This window comes from Macrobrachium rosenbergii, chromosome 15, assembly GCF_040412425.1.
Source record: "Macrobrachium rosenbergii isolate ZJJX-2024 chromosome 15, ASM4041242v1, whole genome shotgun sequence".
NCBI classification, from domain to species: Eukaryota; Metazoa; Arthropoda; class Malacostraca; order Decapoda; family Palaemonidae; genus Macrobrachium; species Macrobrachium rosenbergii.
Genome location: NC_089755.1, coordinates 16565317 through 16582511, shown reverse-complemented (window position 1 = coordinate 16582511; position 17195 = coordinate 16565317). Strand labels below are relative to the sequence as shown.

The 17195-nt window shown below is 35.8% G+C and overlaps 1 protein-coding gene across 1 annotated transcript; it reads right to left on the bottom strand.

Moving 5' to 3' along the window:
* Positions 1–2104: 2104 nt before the first annotated feature.
* On the bottom strand, positions 2105–13987 carry LOC136846380 (carboxypeptidase B-like). The gene is made up of 3 exons (XM_067117177.1): positions 13794–13987; positions 7641–7768; positions 2105–2585 (listed from the first exon to the last, which is right to left on the bottom strand). The coding sequence occupies exons 1-3, from the start codon at positions 13858–13860 to the stop codon at positions 2538–2540; spliced, it is 243 nt and encodes an 80-aa protein (XP_066973278.1). The 5' UTR covers positions 13861–13987; the 3' UTR covers positions 2105–2537.
* Positions 13988–17195: the final 3208 nt, after the last annotated feature.

The following is a 17195-nucleotide window of genomic DNA, read 5'->3' as shown; positions in this document are numbered from 1 at the left end:
GTCCACAGTTCAGGCATTTTGGTTCACCACACCTCCACTGTGTGGTGTTTGTCAGACCCACAATACGAACATATAGATGTATTACGGCAGTTTTTCCTTGTATGTCCATACGTACTACAGTTTTGGCACTGTAGTGGTTTTGGAACATACGGTCTCAGTTCTCTGCTTTGGCCCATGGTTTTAATTTTTAAGGGTAATTCATGTCCTTCAAATTTTATCCTTGCTATTCTCAATGTTTTTCCATTACCCCGTCTACTGGCTATGTAGTATATTTGGCAATCTCGTACATTGTTGTACCTTTTCGTAAGGGAACGCAACAATATATTCTTTCCTATTGGTTCGTCATCATCATCATCATCAGGGAGTACTTTGGTACCCTGTACACTTCATATTGTCATGTTTTTTTATATGTACTTTTACGTTATCAATGTTTTTTATAAAGTAATTTTCTGATTGATTTTTTGTTTTATTTGTCTGAATGACATTTCAGTCGTTGAATGTCGATTCAACAGGAAGTTTCCTAATTTCAATGCTGATATTTTGTTTGTTTCTAAAGTCAGGAATCTTGACCAACTTCCACTTCCAAAGAGGGGGTCGAAGTGAGTCAAGGTTGGCACAAGATATTTTTTTTTTTTTTTTTTTTTTGCTGACTTTTCATTGGAGCTTAGGGTTCCAGCGTAATTACATTAGGATTTTTTTCTGATTTTTCCAGGAAAAGGTTGTCAGAGGAGGTTGTCAACGCTTCTATATAACTGAAATGAGATCCATGGTCTAAACCTCCCATCGTGAGTTCCTTAGCACAGGACTAAATAAATAGAGATAGGATCAGCAGATCCACTGACGTTAACATAAGAAATGCTGACACCTAATAAACTTTGTTCAAATAAGAGAATTATGGTTGCCCTTCTTTAAACTCTCAGTTCAAATAAGAGAATTGTGGTTGCCCTTCTTTAAACTTTTCTGTTCAAATTAGAGAATTGTGGTTGCCCTTCTTTAAACTTTCAGTTCAAATAAGAGAATTGTGGTTGCCCTTCTTTAAACTTTCAGTTCAAATAAGAGAATTGTGGTTGCCCTTCTTTAAACTTTCAGTTCAAATAAAGAGAAAATGGTTGCCCTTCTTTAAACTTTCCAGTTCAAATAAGAACATTGTGGTTTGTGCCCTTCTTTAAACTTTCAGTTCAAATAAAAGAATTGTGGTTGCCCTTCTTTAAAAAATAAGAAATTAAGGTTGCCCTTCTTTTTCAAAATAAGAGAAATTGTGGTTGCCCTTCTTTAAACTTTCAGTTCAAATAAGAAATTGTTTGCCTTCTTTAAACTTTCAGTTCAAATAAGAGAATTATGGTTGCCCTTCTTTAAACTTTCAGTTCAAATAAGAGAATTATGGTTGCCCTTCTTTAAACTTTCAGTTCAAATAAGAGAATTGTGGTTGCCCTTCTTTAAACTTTCAGTTCAAATAAGAGAATTGTGGTTGCCCTTCTTTAAACTTTCAGTTCAAATAAGAGAATTGTGGTTGCCCTTCTTTAAACTTTTCTGTTCAAATAAGAGAATTATGGTTGCCCTTCTTTAAACTTTCAGTTCAAATAAGAGAATTATGGTTGCCCTTCTTTCAACTTTCAGTTCAAATAAGAGAATTGTGGTTGCCCTTCTTTAAACTTTCAGTTCAAATAAGAGTTCAAATAAGAGAATTGTGGTTGCCCTTCTTTAAACTTTCAGTTCAAATAAAGAATTATGGTTGCCCTTCTTTAAATAAGAATTATGGTTGCCCTTCTCTTTCAGTTTGCCCTTCTTTAAACTTTCAGTTCAAATAAGAGAATTGTGGTTGCCCTTCTTTAAACTTTCAGTTTAAACTTTTTAAACAGTTCAAATAAGAGAATTAATTCAAATAAGAGAATTATGGTTGCCCTTCTTTAAACTTTCAGTTCAAATAAGAGAATTATGGTTGCCCTTCTTTAAACTTTCAGTTCAAATAAGAGAATTGTGGTTGCCCTTCTTTAAACTTTCAGTTCAAATAAGAGAATTATGGTTGCCCTTCTTTAAACTTTCAGTTCAAATAAGAGAATTATGGTTGCCCTTCTTTAAACTTTCAGTTCAAATAAGAGAATTATGATGGTTGCCCTTCTTTAACCAAATTTAATGACAGGGATATTCGTATCAAAACCACGTGTTGTAAACAGTACTAGTGATATAATCAAGTTTATTTAATACCAAAGACTCCTCTGAAGGTTTCCCCCATAACATAAGTAGTAATAAAAATGACATAAGCTAAAACACAAGAATTTTATTTCAAATAATTAACATATCTGTAACTATAAGTGATGTAATACAATACAAAAAGAAAAGAAAAAAAATATTGAATGATAAAGCAAAAAAAAATTTTAATCATTAATTTAAATTCATTCAAGATCTCTTAATCCAAAAACAATTCAGTAACATTAACAATAATAGTATGACTTCATTTTATAATTTGTGTTACCAGCTACAGCTCCTTGTCCATGTTTCATTGCAGGAACCTTATTTGTTGATTTTGACCATTTCCCTCAGACCAGTGTAGCCAAATACTGAACAGCAGCCCAGGCATCTTGTACCTGTTCAATTGATGGTTATTCAAATTAGTTTAAAAGTAAATAAAATTTGGAAACTTCAGGTAACTGTACATTTCAAATTGAAAATTAACATAAATCTCCTTAATCAAAGCTCCATATCACTCCTAAATGTGTTTGTTCATTCAACCTTATATCTAAATTCTTGTACACAATACATTTACACCCTTTCTACTCATTCCTTTTACAGTTGCTACCTTACCAGGCTTATTTCAAATGTACTTGCTCCATTGTACTGGCTGATACTGAAGCCATTTTATGAAAAGAAACTAATTTTATTTCCCATTCCTTCCAATTGCTGGCTGATACTGAAGCCCTTGTGGAAAGAACTAATTTTATTGAGATGTCCTTTTGTTTACCAATTCTGTATGTCCCTTACTGAAGGGGGGCACAGAAAAGGTTCTTCCAAAAAAAAGGACATCTCAATACAATTAGTTCTTTTGTATGCCACAATATGGCTTCAGTATCAGCCAGCAGGATTGGAAGGAATCGGCCCCAGGGATTGGAAGGAATTTTCGGGAATAAAAGTGAAGTTTCTTTTCATAAAATGGCTTCAGTATCAGCCAGTACAATGGAGCAAGTACAGTCGAAATAAGCCTGGTAAGGTAGAAACTGTAAAAGGAATGAGTAGGAAGGGTGTGAATGTGCTGCAAGGAAGCATATTGTATGCAAGAATTTATATATAAAGTTGCATGAACAAATACATTTAGGAGTGATATGAAAAAATACAAATATTGATAGGATGTCAAAGACAGTCCACACTAGCGCAGCCAAACTGGCCGAAGAGGAACTGACTGAAGGCGTGTCAGAAGAGGAATGAATAAATTAAATGATGGAGACGATACTTGGGAAAAAAACTAATGCATGAGTGCAGTATATACACTACAAACAGAGGCCAGAAACACAAGAATTTAGGGAAAGTTGATCAAACCCTGCAGGAGAAATGCCAAAAAATCAGAGGGTATACACATTTGAGTAGACAAAGCTTCTTTCCAGAACGTGTGGATATAATGAGAAATGAGCTTCACAGGAATTCTACCGACGCCAAACATTCAAGTTACTAACTTCAATGTTTGGGTAGCCAAGAGAAAATTTGGTAATGGATCAGAGTGAAAAGGTTGAAAAACAAAGTTCATTTATCATCATACAGAGGAAATGATCGACTGCTCTATCAGGCAAGACACACCTCACGCAGAACAGGTGGCTGATAGTTTAACAGCTAGCAATGGAAATGATTATGAAGGAAAATTCAAAATAAAAATTGGAAAACTTTACAATGAAACAGTCAGGAAAGAGTTTGAGAAACAAGCCTGAATAATATGTAATATATATTTAAAAGTTGAAAACTGTTGAGCGCACAAACACACACTCATATGATTATAATCACTTTAACACGTGATTCGTTTATCACACAAGAGACGGGATGTAGACCCTTAATGGTTTCGACTTTATTTCCAAGCCACCGACGAAGAACTGATACTCAGTGTTGGAAATCACAATATCCATTCTGGACAGACACTACTTTGACACTTGCCATTGGTGGATCAGTAGTATCAAACTGTTGTGTATGTTTTCCAGTACTGTCCCTGTAGTACATATGTTACAGTAAGATTGTGAAACCTGGGATTTCACGAAATCCCTGACATTTTCAGGGAATTCGTGAAATCACCAATGCACTTAGGGACATTTGATCCCTGAGGGGCTAGTACTAAACACAGCAAAACACATTTGATCCCCCAGGGGCTAGTACTAAACACAGCGAAACACATTTGATCCCCCAGGGGCTAGTACTAAATACAGTGAAACACAGCTGATCCCCAGGGGCTAGTACTAAACACAGCAAAACACATTTGATCCCCCAGGGGCTAGTACTAAACACAGCAAAACACATTTGATCCCCAGGGGCTAGTACTAAATGCAGCAAAACACATTTGATCCCCCAGGGGCTAGTACTAAACACAGCAAAACATATTTGATCCCCAGGGGCTAGTACTAAACACAGCAAAACACATTTGATCCCCAGGGCTAGTACTAAACACAGCAAACCACATTTGATCCCCAGGGGCTAGTACTAAACACAGCAAAACATTTTGATCCCCAGGGCTAGTACTAAACATGAGCAAAGCACAGTTGAGCCCCAAAGGCTAGTACTAAAGCACGGTAAACAGCGTAGATGAATCACTGTTTCTTTTTATCCCCATGGAAGGATCAAAGGTCCCTAAATGAATTGGCAAAACCATTTGATTCCCTAGCAACAGGGACCTCAGCTAAATCCTACTAAATTATCTAAAAAATATTGAATTTCTAACACAGAAACAAATTATCAGTCACTCCGGTCAATGGAACTTGCTACCAACAGAGTCAGTAGCTGAGGTGAACCCGCCCACCCAGCTCTTAACTTTCTCCTGTGGTAATGTATTATATATAATGAGAATAAAGTTTACTTTTTCTCCTCACGCAGAGATATTTTGTTTAAATCTCCTTCCAAAATCTCTTTTCCTGAGATTAGGAGAGAGGAATTTCATCATCAGTGGTGACACACTTTCTTGAGACCTTTCAGTAGATGTCTTGTTATATGCCTTTCGTTTACAGAATCCTGTTTGTATAGTATTAGGATTCCATATATATTTAATATATGTATGTATGTATGTATGTATGCATGTATATTTATTATTATTATTGTCATTATTATTATTTTTATTATTTTCTCTGTGTCACTTCTTCCAATGTTTTTGGTGAGCGGCCATTTTATCTGATGATTTTTTTTTTTTGGATGGGTCATTTAAACATCTCAAGTTCAGTTAAAACTTGGCCTCCTTGATGACCATTCCTGCTCTTAAAATGTTCTGAGTTCTGTATTGTACATATAGTGCCAGTAAATTTTAGATCCTGCATGATGGTTTTAACCACAATTGATACATTTTGGGGTTCCATGATTCCACTTGGTCGTGTGATAACTTGATGCAGAGTATGCATAATTAGGACCGTTGTAACTTTTCTGTGTGCCCATACCTTGAGTAGTTTCTACTCAAGAGAGGTTTGGGAAGGTAGCATCAAAAATCTGTATTTTTTCCTTCTATTTTACTTTTCATGAAAACGTTTGCCCATTACACTTTATTTTAGAAATTTATTTTATTTCCCTTGAAAACGTTTTTACATAACACTTTATTTTAATAAAGTCTTTTATTTTATTTATATTCCCTCATTCATTTTACTTGTAATTGTACTGTATATAATACTAAGTCTTGTTAGGCTAACATATTTTTAAGGAACCAAATATGTCTCTATTGACTGGGTCCTCATTATCTTCACGCTTTTGGTAAAGCCACTGTGCCTTGAATGCTATTCACTGTGTTGTATTGATGGCCATCTGGTTAGTGTGAGATTTTGAAGTTTCTGGTTTTCTTTTTTTTCTTTTAACTGAGAAATTTGGCATGTTATGGCTCTTACAGGAAGTCAAAATGAGTCCAGGGTCGTGCAATCTGAGTCCCTAGAAATCATTTGCCTGTTAATATCTTCTTGCATTGAATTTACTTATTTAATTTTATGTATTTATTTGTTAATTTTTATTTTTTTGTATATTTTTAATTTCTAACAGCTTTAGCCTTATATGTGCGTTACTTGTTACTTGTTTCAAGGAGGAGTCTTGAAGATTTTTGTTTCAAGCTGTGGCCGTCTGCGTTTTCGATTAAATTTTTCCATTACGTCGTGGAATGTTTCTTGATATAATTTTCCCTAGGTAATTTCCTATGCCTACCACAAAGATATATTTAAAGCATGATGAGCCCTTCTCTACTGTACACCTTAGCGTTTATCCCTACATATAAGCAAAACTCCTAGTGCAATACTCCTAGCACCAGGAGCAGAGCTTGACATTAGACTTCCACCAAGTTCGACCACATCAGCTTCTTGAATTCTAAGGGTGAGGTGGCATGCAACCCAACCTCATCTTCCTTTGTGTTCTTCCGGTACATATTCAATGCCACTCACTGACTATTGTCTAAAGATCAAGTCTGACAGGTTAAGGAGGAAAATATGAGTAGGCAAAATGCAAAACAACCTAAATAAATGAGTTCAGAATAGTTACTAAGGGCCAAATTGTGAGTCCACTCTGAGAAGATGCTCTCTGAAGCCTCCTACCCAACGGCAAGAAGTCAAGAGCTTCATCATTACAAATTCCATGGCTAGAAAATATTAGAAGGATCATTTTGCAAATAAAAAATCTGCACAGATATTTTGTCCAGAGACTGGAACTAGACTTAAATTTTATAGATTGAGATGATTTGGAGTGAGGATAAAAAATAGTTTGGAGAAAATAGAACAGTAGTAGATTAAAGACCAGTGGCAACAGCTCCATAAAGACAACAGGTGAGAACTTAATACAGAAAGTGCACATGACACATGACAGTGGAAACAAAAGTTTCACATCTATCCCATGAAGGAAAAAATTAGTTGTAAATCCATTACTAGTAATGGAAACCTTAAACTTTCCTGAGAATGTTATACAAGCATTATAACAGACATATCGGTAATAACAAAATATTGATTAATTTGACAATATTTAAAATATATAAATACTGTTTATTGTATAAAAATGCTTGGTCTTTGAACCAGGAAAGAAAATTTCATAAGATATTTACCTACAAATAACAATATGTAGGGCCATTTTTAGGTTTATGGCATACTCCATAAAAAATGCTACTTAAAATAACTCACTTTTTGAATATGATTAACTTCGTCAGCATTGCTTTTTTTAAAATCTGAAACTACGTGATTAGAAAACCAAAGGTAACAGTTTCCATTGTATCCCCAAGTTATCGAACTTTATACTGATGCTGTTTATAACAGTAATGACTTTGATTCCATATGGGTATGCCATAAAATGGGTATGCCATAAAATCTGAGAAACAGTGTTGAAAAATAAATAAGCCATAATTACTTTAATTTGAACTCAAAGGCAACTAACTGGCTGTCAAGTTTTGAAAAAAAAATTACAGACAGAAGAGTAAGTCTTTTGAAAGAGCAAAAACAAGGACTCACAGTAGGCAAGATCTGAGATGCAGGTAGTGTGAAGCCATTCGATCCAGTGTCTCTCAGCTCAATTGTGTACACGTAAGCTATACTCAGTGTGTAAGAAGCCCAGTCATCAGATGCTCCAGCAGCAGGATCTGTTTAAAGGATTATGCAATAATAATCTATGTTGAAATGTATCTATATATAAGGGCCTGTCCACACTAGCGGGCATGCCCACTGGGCACTTGCAGCTCTTTAAGCCCTGTCCACACTAGCGGGCACTGCCCGACGGGCAAACACTGTTCCCATAACCCGTTCCACTAAACTTATCGACCGAGTATGGAGAAAGAACGATGCGATTGTCTGGTAACACTGCTTCAGAAGCGAGAGAAAATATAAACAGCTGGAAGTGCCCGTCGGGCATGCCCGCTAGTGTGGACAGGCCATTATACTTTCTCTCGCGTCTGAAGCAGTGTTACCAGACAGTCGCATCGTTCTGGCCCCATACTCAGCCGGTCAGTATAGTGGAACGGGTTATGGGAACAGTGTTTGCCCGTCGGGCAGTGCCCGCCAGTGTGGACAGGGCTTTTTTTTAAGTGCCAAGATAATAACTTGACTGAAAGTACACTCGCGACAGGCCAGCATAAGTTACCCTTTGGCAAAAAATCTTTGTTTCCATTTGTCATGCAGCATAATTACAGTTATGTTTTTTTGACAAAGATCTATATCAAATGTGACTACAAAAAAAGAATTTCCATCCATTTTATATGATTACAAACATTTTTTACAAAAATCCAAATCTAACAAAAAAAGATTCCATTATTATTATTATTATTATTATTATTATTATTATTATTATTATTATTATTATTATTATTATTATTATTATTATTACAGGTTTTGTTAAACAAAATGGCAGTTTCAACAGCATTTATTTAATATAGTAAACGCTCAATTCGTCTTATCAGTTGCCTTTTCTTGCTGGAATGGTTGCAAGCAATTGACCAATATTCATTTCCGGTGGTATAGTGATGTGTAGGAGGCAGCTCTCGTGGGGTGTCGACTAGTGTCGCCCTTCTCGTAAGGGCATCATTCAGGAGGGCGAAACTAGTCGACACCCCACGAGAGCTACCTCCTACACATCACTATACCACCGGAAATGAATATTGGTCAATTGCTCGCAACCATTCCAGCGCAAGAAAAGCAACTGGTAAGACGAATTGAGCGTTTACTATATTAAATAAATGCTGTTGAAACTGACATTTTGTTTAACAAGACCTGTATTAAAGAAGGTCTTTTTTATATTATTATTATTATTATTATTATTATTAATTAAACCACAGAGTTAAAATACTAAATTCTCTTTGAATAGGCCATACACAGGTCATTCAGTCATTTACCACTCTTGTAACTGTTTAAACAAAAATTTTGAATCTTGTCGGCCAACTATGAACGATTTATTGAGTTTCCAAGCAGAAATTATTTGGAATATTACACCAGTTGACTTCCAAGGGAAAATTCTAGAATGCACTCCTTGATATAAATGTTTTCCCCCCTCAAAAGACTGTACAATCGCTGTCCTAAAATGTTTCAAGTTACTAAACCAGCTTATAATGAAATGCTCTTCTTATTATCAAATGTAACAGGTTTTAGCATTTCGGAAAATGAACCCCATCATTCAGTGTATGTGTGTGTACACTACAACAAAAATCCATAGCATATTATGGGGAGTGATCAACATTCCTTTCATTCAATGAAATTTTGCCTAGTACACCGAAGTATCTATGTATTTTCTCAGGTGTCATTTTCTGTAGTTTTTTCTTGAGAGTTGACTACATATCTGATTCTCAAGCCTTGGGTTCTGTCATATCATCTATATTATGCTCTTCCAGTCTTGGGTTTATTTTCTTTATTTAAAGAAATGCAGAAGCACATGCTGCTATTCAGACTTAGATCTATATTTTTAGCTTTAAATTGTACTTTACCTACATGGTGTCTAAATCCTATGTATTCACTGCTACTTGTTACAGATAAAGCATCTTATAATGTGTGTATGACAGTGCCCTATGTGATAGTAACCTCTTTCTTTTCACTATAGATATAATACTCCCTATCCAGGGGTTCATTTCAGATGTTTAAATTATTTCTTGACAACTGATGATTGGAGCCATCAGAGAAATACTGTTATCAGCTATTTCTCTGATGGGATCAGCGCCGCCGATAACCGAGGATTTAACCGGGAATCGGTGTCATTATTAGTTAATAGTAAAAACAGGGGATTCATCATCAGAGGCATTTCAGGTTTTAATTGTCAGAGCCATCATTAGTTAATTAATAGTAAAAACAGGGATTTATCAATGTTCATGAGTTTCTCCAGTCCATTCTTTTTGTCACATATAAGCATTCCATCCTGTGAGAACGTTCTATGGCTATTTCTACTTCACATAAATTTCCAATATAATTAGCTCCTCACCAAAGACAAATCGAAATTTAAACATTAAATAATACATATTTTAGAAGAAAAGTTCCAATGCACCAAACTTGAAAATGAAATATTCAAAATTTTTTTTTACTTATTACATTTTGAACGATATATATGAATTCTACATTTAATAATTTTTTTAATGCTTTACGACCTTCTGCCAAGTTTTTTCAAGATCGGATGAAAAGCTGTGATTAAATATCATTATAATAATTGGGTAAGAAACCTTTTTATGCAGGATTCATTGAAAAGAAACGCTGTTTCAATTAAATAAATTCTGCAGTAAAACTTTTCTGTTTCTCAAAGAATTGATTTTCTTTAGGGAAGAGGTTAATTAAGTGTCAGTTGTCAATTCAGTTTTTGGACATTGAAAATTTTCTTTTATTTAACATAGGCACAGAACTTCTTTTCCTGAAGGCATCAAGTGAATGGTGGATCTTGAAGCTGTGGATTAAGCCCCACTCAAAATATCTGGGTGTCGTAATGGAGTCTTGAAGTCTTCGTGAATTTCAGTAAATTAAAATGCAAATGGCTTGGCCAGTGCTACAAGGCGTGGCATGGTCATTTAACAGTGTCAGTGGTGTGCCTTCTCTCCTGATGATCAGTACTCATACTGTATAAGCTCGATGGTAGATAATGATCAGAGATTTGTTTCTTTGGTTGTGGAAGTGATGGAGTACCCATTATGTGGTGTACCTGGTTGGCAAGGTGAAGTTCCTTCAGGGCCGCTTGTTAAGAGGAACAGTGGTTGAAAGCTTTCCAAATGTAAGCACTGAAGACACTGCAGTTAAAACATCTGGGTATTCTCTATGTATATCCAAGCAAAGGTCTAGACTGGAATATTTGACATTCTTTAGTTAACTGGAATAATCGACAAATACTTTATTTGCCGGGTCAGTGTCACTTTTGTACCACTAAGATATCGATGAAGGGAAGCTTTCTTTTGTACGACTAAGATATCGATGAAGGGAAGCTTTCTTTTTGTATGACTAAGATATCGATGAAGGGAAGCTTTCTTTTTGTATGACTAAGATATCGATGAAGGGAAGCTTTCTTTTTGTATGACTAAGATATCGATGAAGGGAAGCTTTCTTTTTGTATGACTAAGATATCGATGAAGGGAAGCTTTCTTTTGTATGACTAAGATATCGATGAAGGGAAGCTTTCTTTTTGTATGACTAAGATATCGATGAAGGAAGCTTTCTTTTTGTATGACTAAGATATCGATGAAGGGAAGCTTTCTTTTGTATAAGATATTGATGAAGGATTTCTTTTGTATGACTAAGATATCGATGAAGGGAAGCTTTCTTTTTGTACAACTAAGATATCGATGAAGGGATTTCTTTTTGATGACTAAGATATCGATGAAGCTTTCTTTTTGTATGACTAAGATATCGATGAAGGGAAGCTTTCTTTTTGTATGACTAAGATATTGAAGGGAAGCTTTCTTTTTGTATGACTAAGATATCGATGAAGGGAAGCTTTCTTTTTGTATGACTAAGATATCGATGAAGGGAAGCTTTCTTTCCTCACAGAACTCACGTCTGTTGTGTCCTTTGATTATGCTGCACATCAAAGGTCAAATCTAAAGGGAAGCTTCCATGCATCAAGTACTACTGATGTTACTCAACACCAGCTTCATAACAGAAGTACATAAAAAGGATTTCAGTCTAGGTCTCGAATGAACAGATATGGAATTTGCTCCATCCAGCATAAGAGCAGCATTACCAGCATTAACATTTGGTGATCTGACACCCACCCTTCCTTATGGTATGACTGTATGGCCCAGGTGCTTGTAAACAACATTTGCTCCTGTAAGGAGATGGGTGAATAAATTAAAAAGCCCTTAACAGTTAGTGCACTCCATCACACCCCAACACCCAAGATGAAAAGCCTTGGGTGCAGTCATGCCTTACCAACATGCTTAGACAGTATGAGTACTACACACAAGCAGTATCAGCATACCCTGCAGGGTGTATGAAATTTAATGCGCATGCCACACCTTCTAACAATGGCCAGACCATTAAGGTTGATATTTATAAGTATACCTTAGCTTAACCAGACCACTGAGCTGATTAACAGCTCTCCTAGGGCTGGCCCGAAGGATTAGACTTATTTTATGTGGCTAAGAACCAATTGGTTACCTAGCAACGGGACATAAAGCTTATTGTGGAATCCGAGCCACATTATAACGAGAAATGAATTTCTATCACCAGAAATAAATTCCTCTAATTCTTCATTGGCCTGTCGGAGAATCGAACGCGGGCCCAGCAGAGTGCTAGCCGAGAATTATACCAACCTGTCCAGTTGATATCTGTAACATCCATGAAGACCTGAAGCACTGTTGCAAGGAAAAACCTTGCTCCTTCCATACCTGATGCCCCCAAAGAAATTAATGTAGTCTACCAGATTCAATGCAGTTATGTGGATAGCCTCCCACTTGCATTAGCCTGACTATGACGTGACTTCCAAAGAGGTTGTCGTGTAATGGCACAAGAGGGTGCCATTAGAAGTTACAGTGATTAACTACATACTCTTCTCCAACCCAGCAAAGCCTCACATCTACCAGCAGCGCCACAAAGTGTGCTACTGGTAATAACTGTTTGTAGTTCCTTAAAGAAGTTCCTCGCTGGGCGAGTGGGTTCCGTTCTCAGCTAGCACTCTGATGGCCACGAGTTCGAATCTCCAACCGGCCAATGAAGAATAAGATGGAGAATTAAGGGAGGCATGTGAATTGTTGAATGCAGCTGAGGTAGAATTTACAAATAAGGCAAGTCAAGACAATATAATGTGATTGTTCAGATTGTGGTTCAGATTCTTAGCCATGTAAAATAAAATCTAATCGTTCGGGCCAGCCCTAGGAGAGCTGTTAATCAGCTCAGTGGTCTTGTTAAACTAAGGTATACTTAACCTTAGTTCCTTAAAGAGCCGAAAATCCGAACTATCAAATCTTCCTGTAATGTAACCTAGTTGGTATTTTTACATACCAAAATGTGAATACCTCCAATACAACAAACTACACCCACTGGCAACGACACAATGGATTCTAACTCTACCCCACCACGATCTTACAATACACAGACTACAGTATCCAGCCTGTCCTGACGAGCTTATCCCAGTTGCAGTAATGCAACCTTGACACTGGATCAACCAGATGGTTCAAGGAGGCAAGCTTTCAACCAGTCACCATCAAACACATGACCAATCGATGACAAGCTGATGACCACCACCTTACAGTCCAACACTGGTGTATGAATATGACCCACAGAGACATGTTTGTTGATTCCCACCTTCTATTATGTTTTGAGTGATTAAGTGCTGCTTTAATGGAAGGACTCTTTAATGCCCTATAATTTTATTTACTTTATAAATTGAATGAAGAACTCTTCCAAAGGTGTCTGAAATTCATATTAAAGAAAAATTACAATTGATCACTGGATTGGACAACTCACAATGAATCACTGTCTGACAGAAAAGGAAATTATCAGAAAAATCGAAAAACATTCGCTGCTAACTCAACACCACTGCTGCAGCCATTACTTTCAAATACAGTACTAACTTGGGTATAGACTATAGAGTAACAACAATGATAAATATCGAAATCAAAGAACAAAATTATTATTCTTATATTTTGCATTTACTAAAATCACTAAAACTTTATTAGAAATTACTTAACAAAAATTTGCAGCGTTACTTACAAAGAAGTCGAGCAGCGTTGCCAACACTGTACACAGCTGCAGTTTTTGTTTTTATTTTTTGGGCCATTGCTTTCCCAGCAGTATTCTGAAGGTTGAAAGTTCATCAGTCATAACTAAATAAGAATTTGAAATATTTTTATTTCCACTCAAAAATTAAAAACCATGTAGGACAAATCAAAACAAAACTGTTTGACTACTAAAAGCTTCATTAAAATAACAATAAAGAAAACTGACTAATGCAAACATATGTTAAACTTTAATCTTTAGTGATGTCAATAAACTATGCTTATCTTAAAGCTAATATATAGGAGCCACGTGGCATTAGGTAAAGTAATTTTTAAGAGCAAATAACAGCTTAATATTTTTTTTTAATCTGGAGATGTTGCCTTTAGACAGAGGTGATGAATGCCAAACCAGAAGTACTGCAGTTGCTAATTTGATGATGAGACTCAATCCAGAAGTAAAATAACAAGATACCATTCTTGGATATTGGAACAATGGTTTCAGTACAGATAAGTCTTTTATCCATTTGGATAAACTGCTTACAAAAATGCATGTTACATATACAGCATATAGAGAGAAACCAAGTTCTATTTCTAATCAACTGTAATGATCCCATAATACTACATTATAAAAATGAAATCCGTATTATTGCAGGTTAAGCTTCAACAGTCTTGAAAATCAAAATAAGTCTTTGATTATTAAAAAGAAAAAGTAAGACGTTTGCCCCAACATCTACCTGCCCAGATTACATGATTTACACAACAGCTTCAGACAAGATAAAAACAGGAATGACATCTGAAGAAAAAGAAAGAAGTTTTTTTTTTACCTAGAATAAAACTTTCATATATAAATGTATGGGACAAGAAGAGGATTGAAGATGACTGGAGGAAAGGAAGAAATGGTAAAGAAGACTCCATTCCTGAGGATTACTCTCCAATGGGAAACACGGCAGGGATACTTAGCAGCGTAAAGAAAGCCGTCAGATAAGAAACTAACAGATTACTGAAAGGAACTTAATGAATCTGTCAGCTCGGTTGACATTTCCAAGGTATCTCAGGTTGCAGAAAGGGACTTAATGAAACTGTCATCTTGGTTAACATTTCCAAGGCATCTCAGAGTCAGAGATGGAACTTAATGAAACTGTCATCTTGGTTAACAGATTTCCAAGGCATCTCAGATTACAGAGAGGGACTTAATGAAACTGTCAGCTTTGTTTCACATTTCCAGGCATCTCAGATTACAGAAAGGAACTTAATGAAACTGTCAGCTTATAGTTCAACATTTCAAGGCATCTCAGATTACATTTTCGTTTTATGAACTTAATGAAAACTGTCACCTTGGTTCACATTTCAAGTTGCATCTCAGGTTACAGAAAGGAACTTAATTGTAATTTGCTGATTTTTATTTATTCAATTTCGGTTTATTGATTGAATTTGGTTTCACATTTCCAAGGCATCTCAGATTACAGAAAAATTAATTCATTGTATTGTTTACTTTCAATTTGAGATTGAAACTGACTGACTGTCAATATTGGTTCACATTTCCAAGGCATCTCAGATTACAGAAAGGAACTTAATGAAACTGTCAGCTTGGTTAACATTTGTTTGGCATCTCAGATTAAACAAAAAGAACTCAATGAAACTGTCAGCTTGTTTACATTTCCAAGAACCTCTCAGATTCCAGAAAGGAACTTAATGAAACTGTCAGACTTGGTTAACATTTCCAATGATAAATCTCAGATTACAGAAAGATTACAGGAACTTAATGAAACTGTCAGCTTGGTTAACATTTCCAAGGCATCTCAGATTACAGAAAGGAACTTAATGAAACTTCACTTAACATTTCCAAGGCATCTCAGATTACTTAGAAAGGTTAACTTAATGAAACTGTCAGCTTGATTTTTATTTCCAAGGCATCTCAGATTACAGAAAGGAAAGTTCATCAGTTATAGTTAAATGAAGACTGTCATTTCCTTAACATTTCAAGGCATCTCAGATTACAGAAAGGAACTTAATGAAACTGTCAGCTTGGTTAACATTTCCAAGGCATCTCAGATTAAGAAAGGGACTTAATGAAACTGTCAATTTCAGTGATTCAACAAACTATGTTTTATCAAAGCATCTCAGATTCCAGAAAAAGGAACTTAATGAAAATGTCAGCTTAATTAACATTTCCAAGGCATCTCAGATTACAGAAAGGAACTTAATGAAACTGTCAGCTTGGTTCACATTTCCAAGGCATCTCAGATTACAGAAGGGACTTAATGAAACTGTCAGCTTGGTTAACATTTCCAAATGCATCTCAGATTACAGAAAGGAACTTAATTTGGAAACTGTTACAGCTTACATTTAACATTAAGTTTCCAAGGCATCTCAGATTACAGAAAGGAACTTAATGAAACTGTCAGCTTGGTTAACATTTCCAAGGCATCTCAGATTACAGAAAGGGACTTAATGAAACTGTCAGTTGGTTCACATTTCCAAGGCATCTCAGATTACAGAAAGGGACTTAATGAAAACTGTCAGCTTGGTTCACATTTCCAAGGCATCTCAGATTACAGAAAGGAACTTAAATGAAACTGTCAGCTTGGTTCACATTTCCAAGGCATCTCAGATTACAGAAAGGACTTAATGAAACTGTCAGCTTGCACATTTCCAAGGCATCTCAGATTACAGAAAGGAACTTAATGAAACTGTCAGCTTGGTTAACATTTCCAAGGCATCTCAGATTACAGAAAGGACTTTGTTGAAACTGTCAGCTTGGTTAACATTTTTTTTTTAAAACTTCTCAGATTACAGAAAGGAACTTAATGAAACTGTCAGCTTGGTTAACATTTCTAATGGTTTTCTATCAGATTACAGACCTGGGACTCATCTGTCAGATTTTAAGCTCATTTTATTGTTTTTGTTAGAACAGGGACTTAATGAAACTGTCAGCTTGGTTAACATTTCCAAGGCATCTCAGATTACAGAAAGGGACTTAATGAAACTGTCAGCTTGGTTCACATTTCCAAGGCATCTCAGATTACAGAAAGGGACTTAATGAAACTGTCAGCTTGGTTAACATTTCCAAGGCATCTCAGATTACAGAAAGGGACTTAATGAAACTGTCAGCTTGGTTCACATTTCAAAATATCTCAGATTACAGAAAGGAACTTAATGAAACTGTCAGCTTGGTTAACATTTCCAAGGCATCTCAGATTACAGAAAGGAACTTAATGAAACTGTCAGCTTGGTTAACATTTCCAAGGCATCTCAGATTACAGAAAGGAACTTAATGAAACTGTCATATTAACATTTCCAAGGCATCTCAGATTACAGAAAGGACTTAATGAAACTGTCAGAAATGGTTAACATTTCCAAGGCATCTCAGATTACAGAAAGGAACTTAATGGAAACT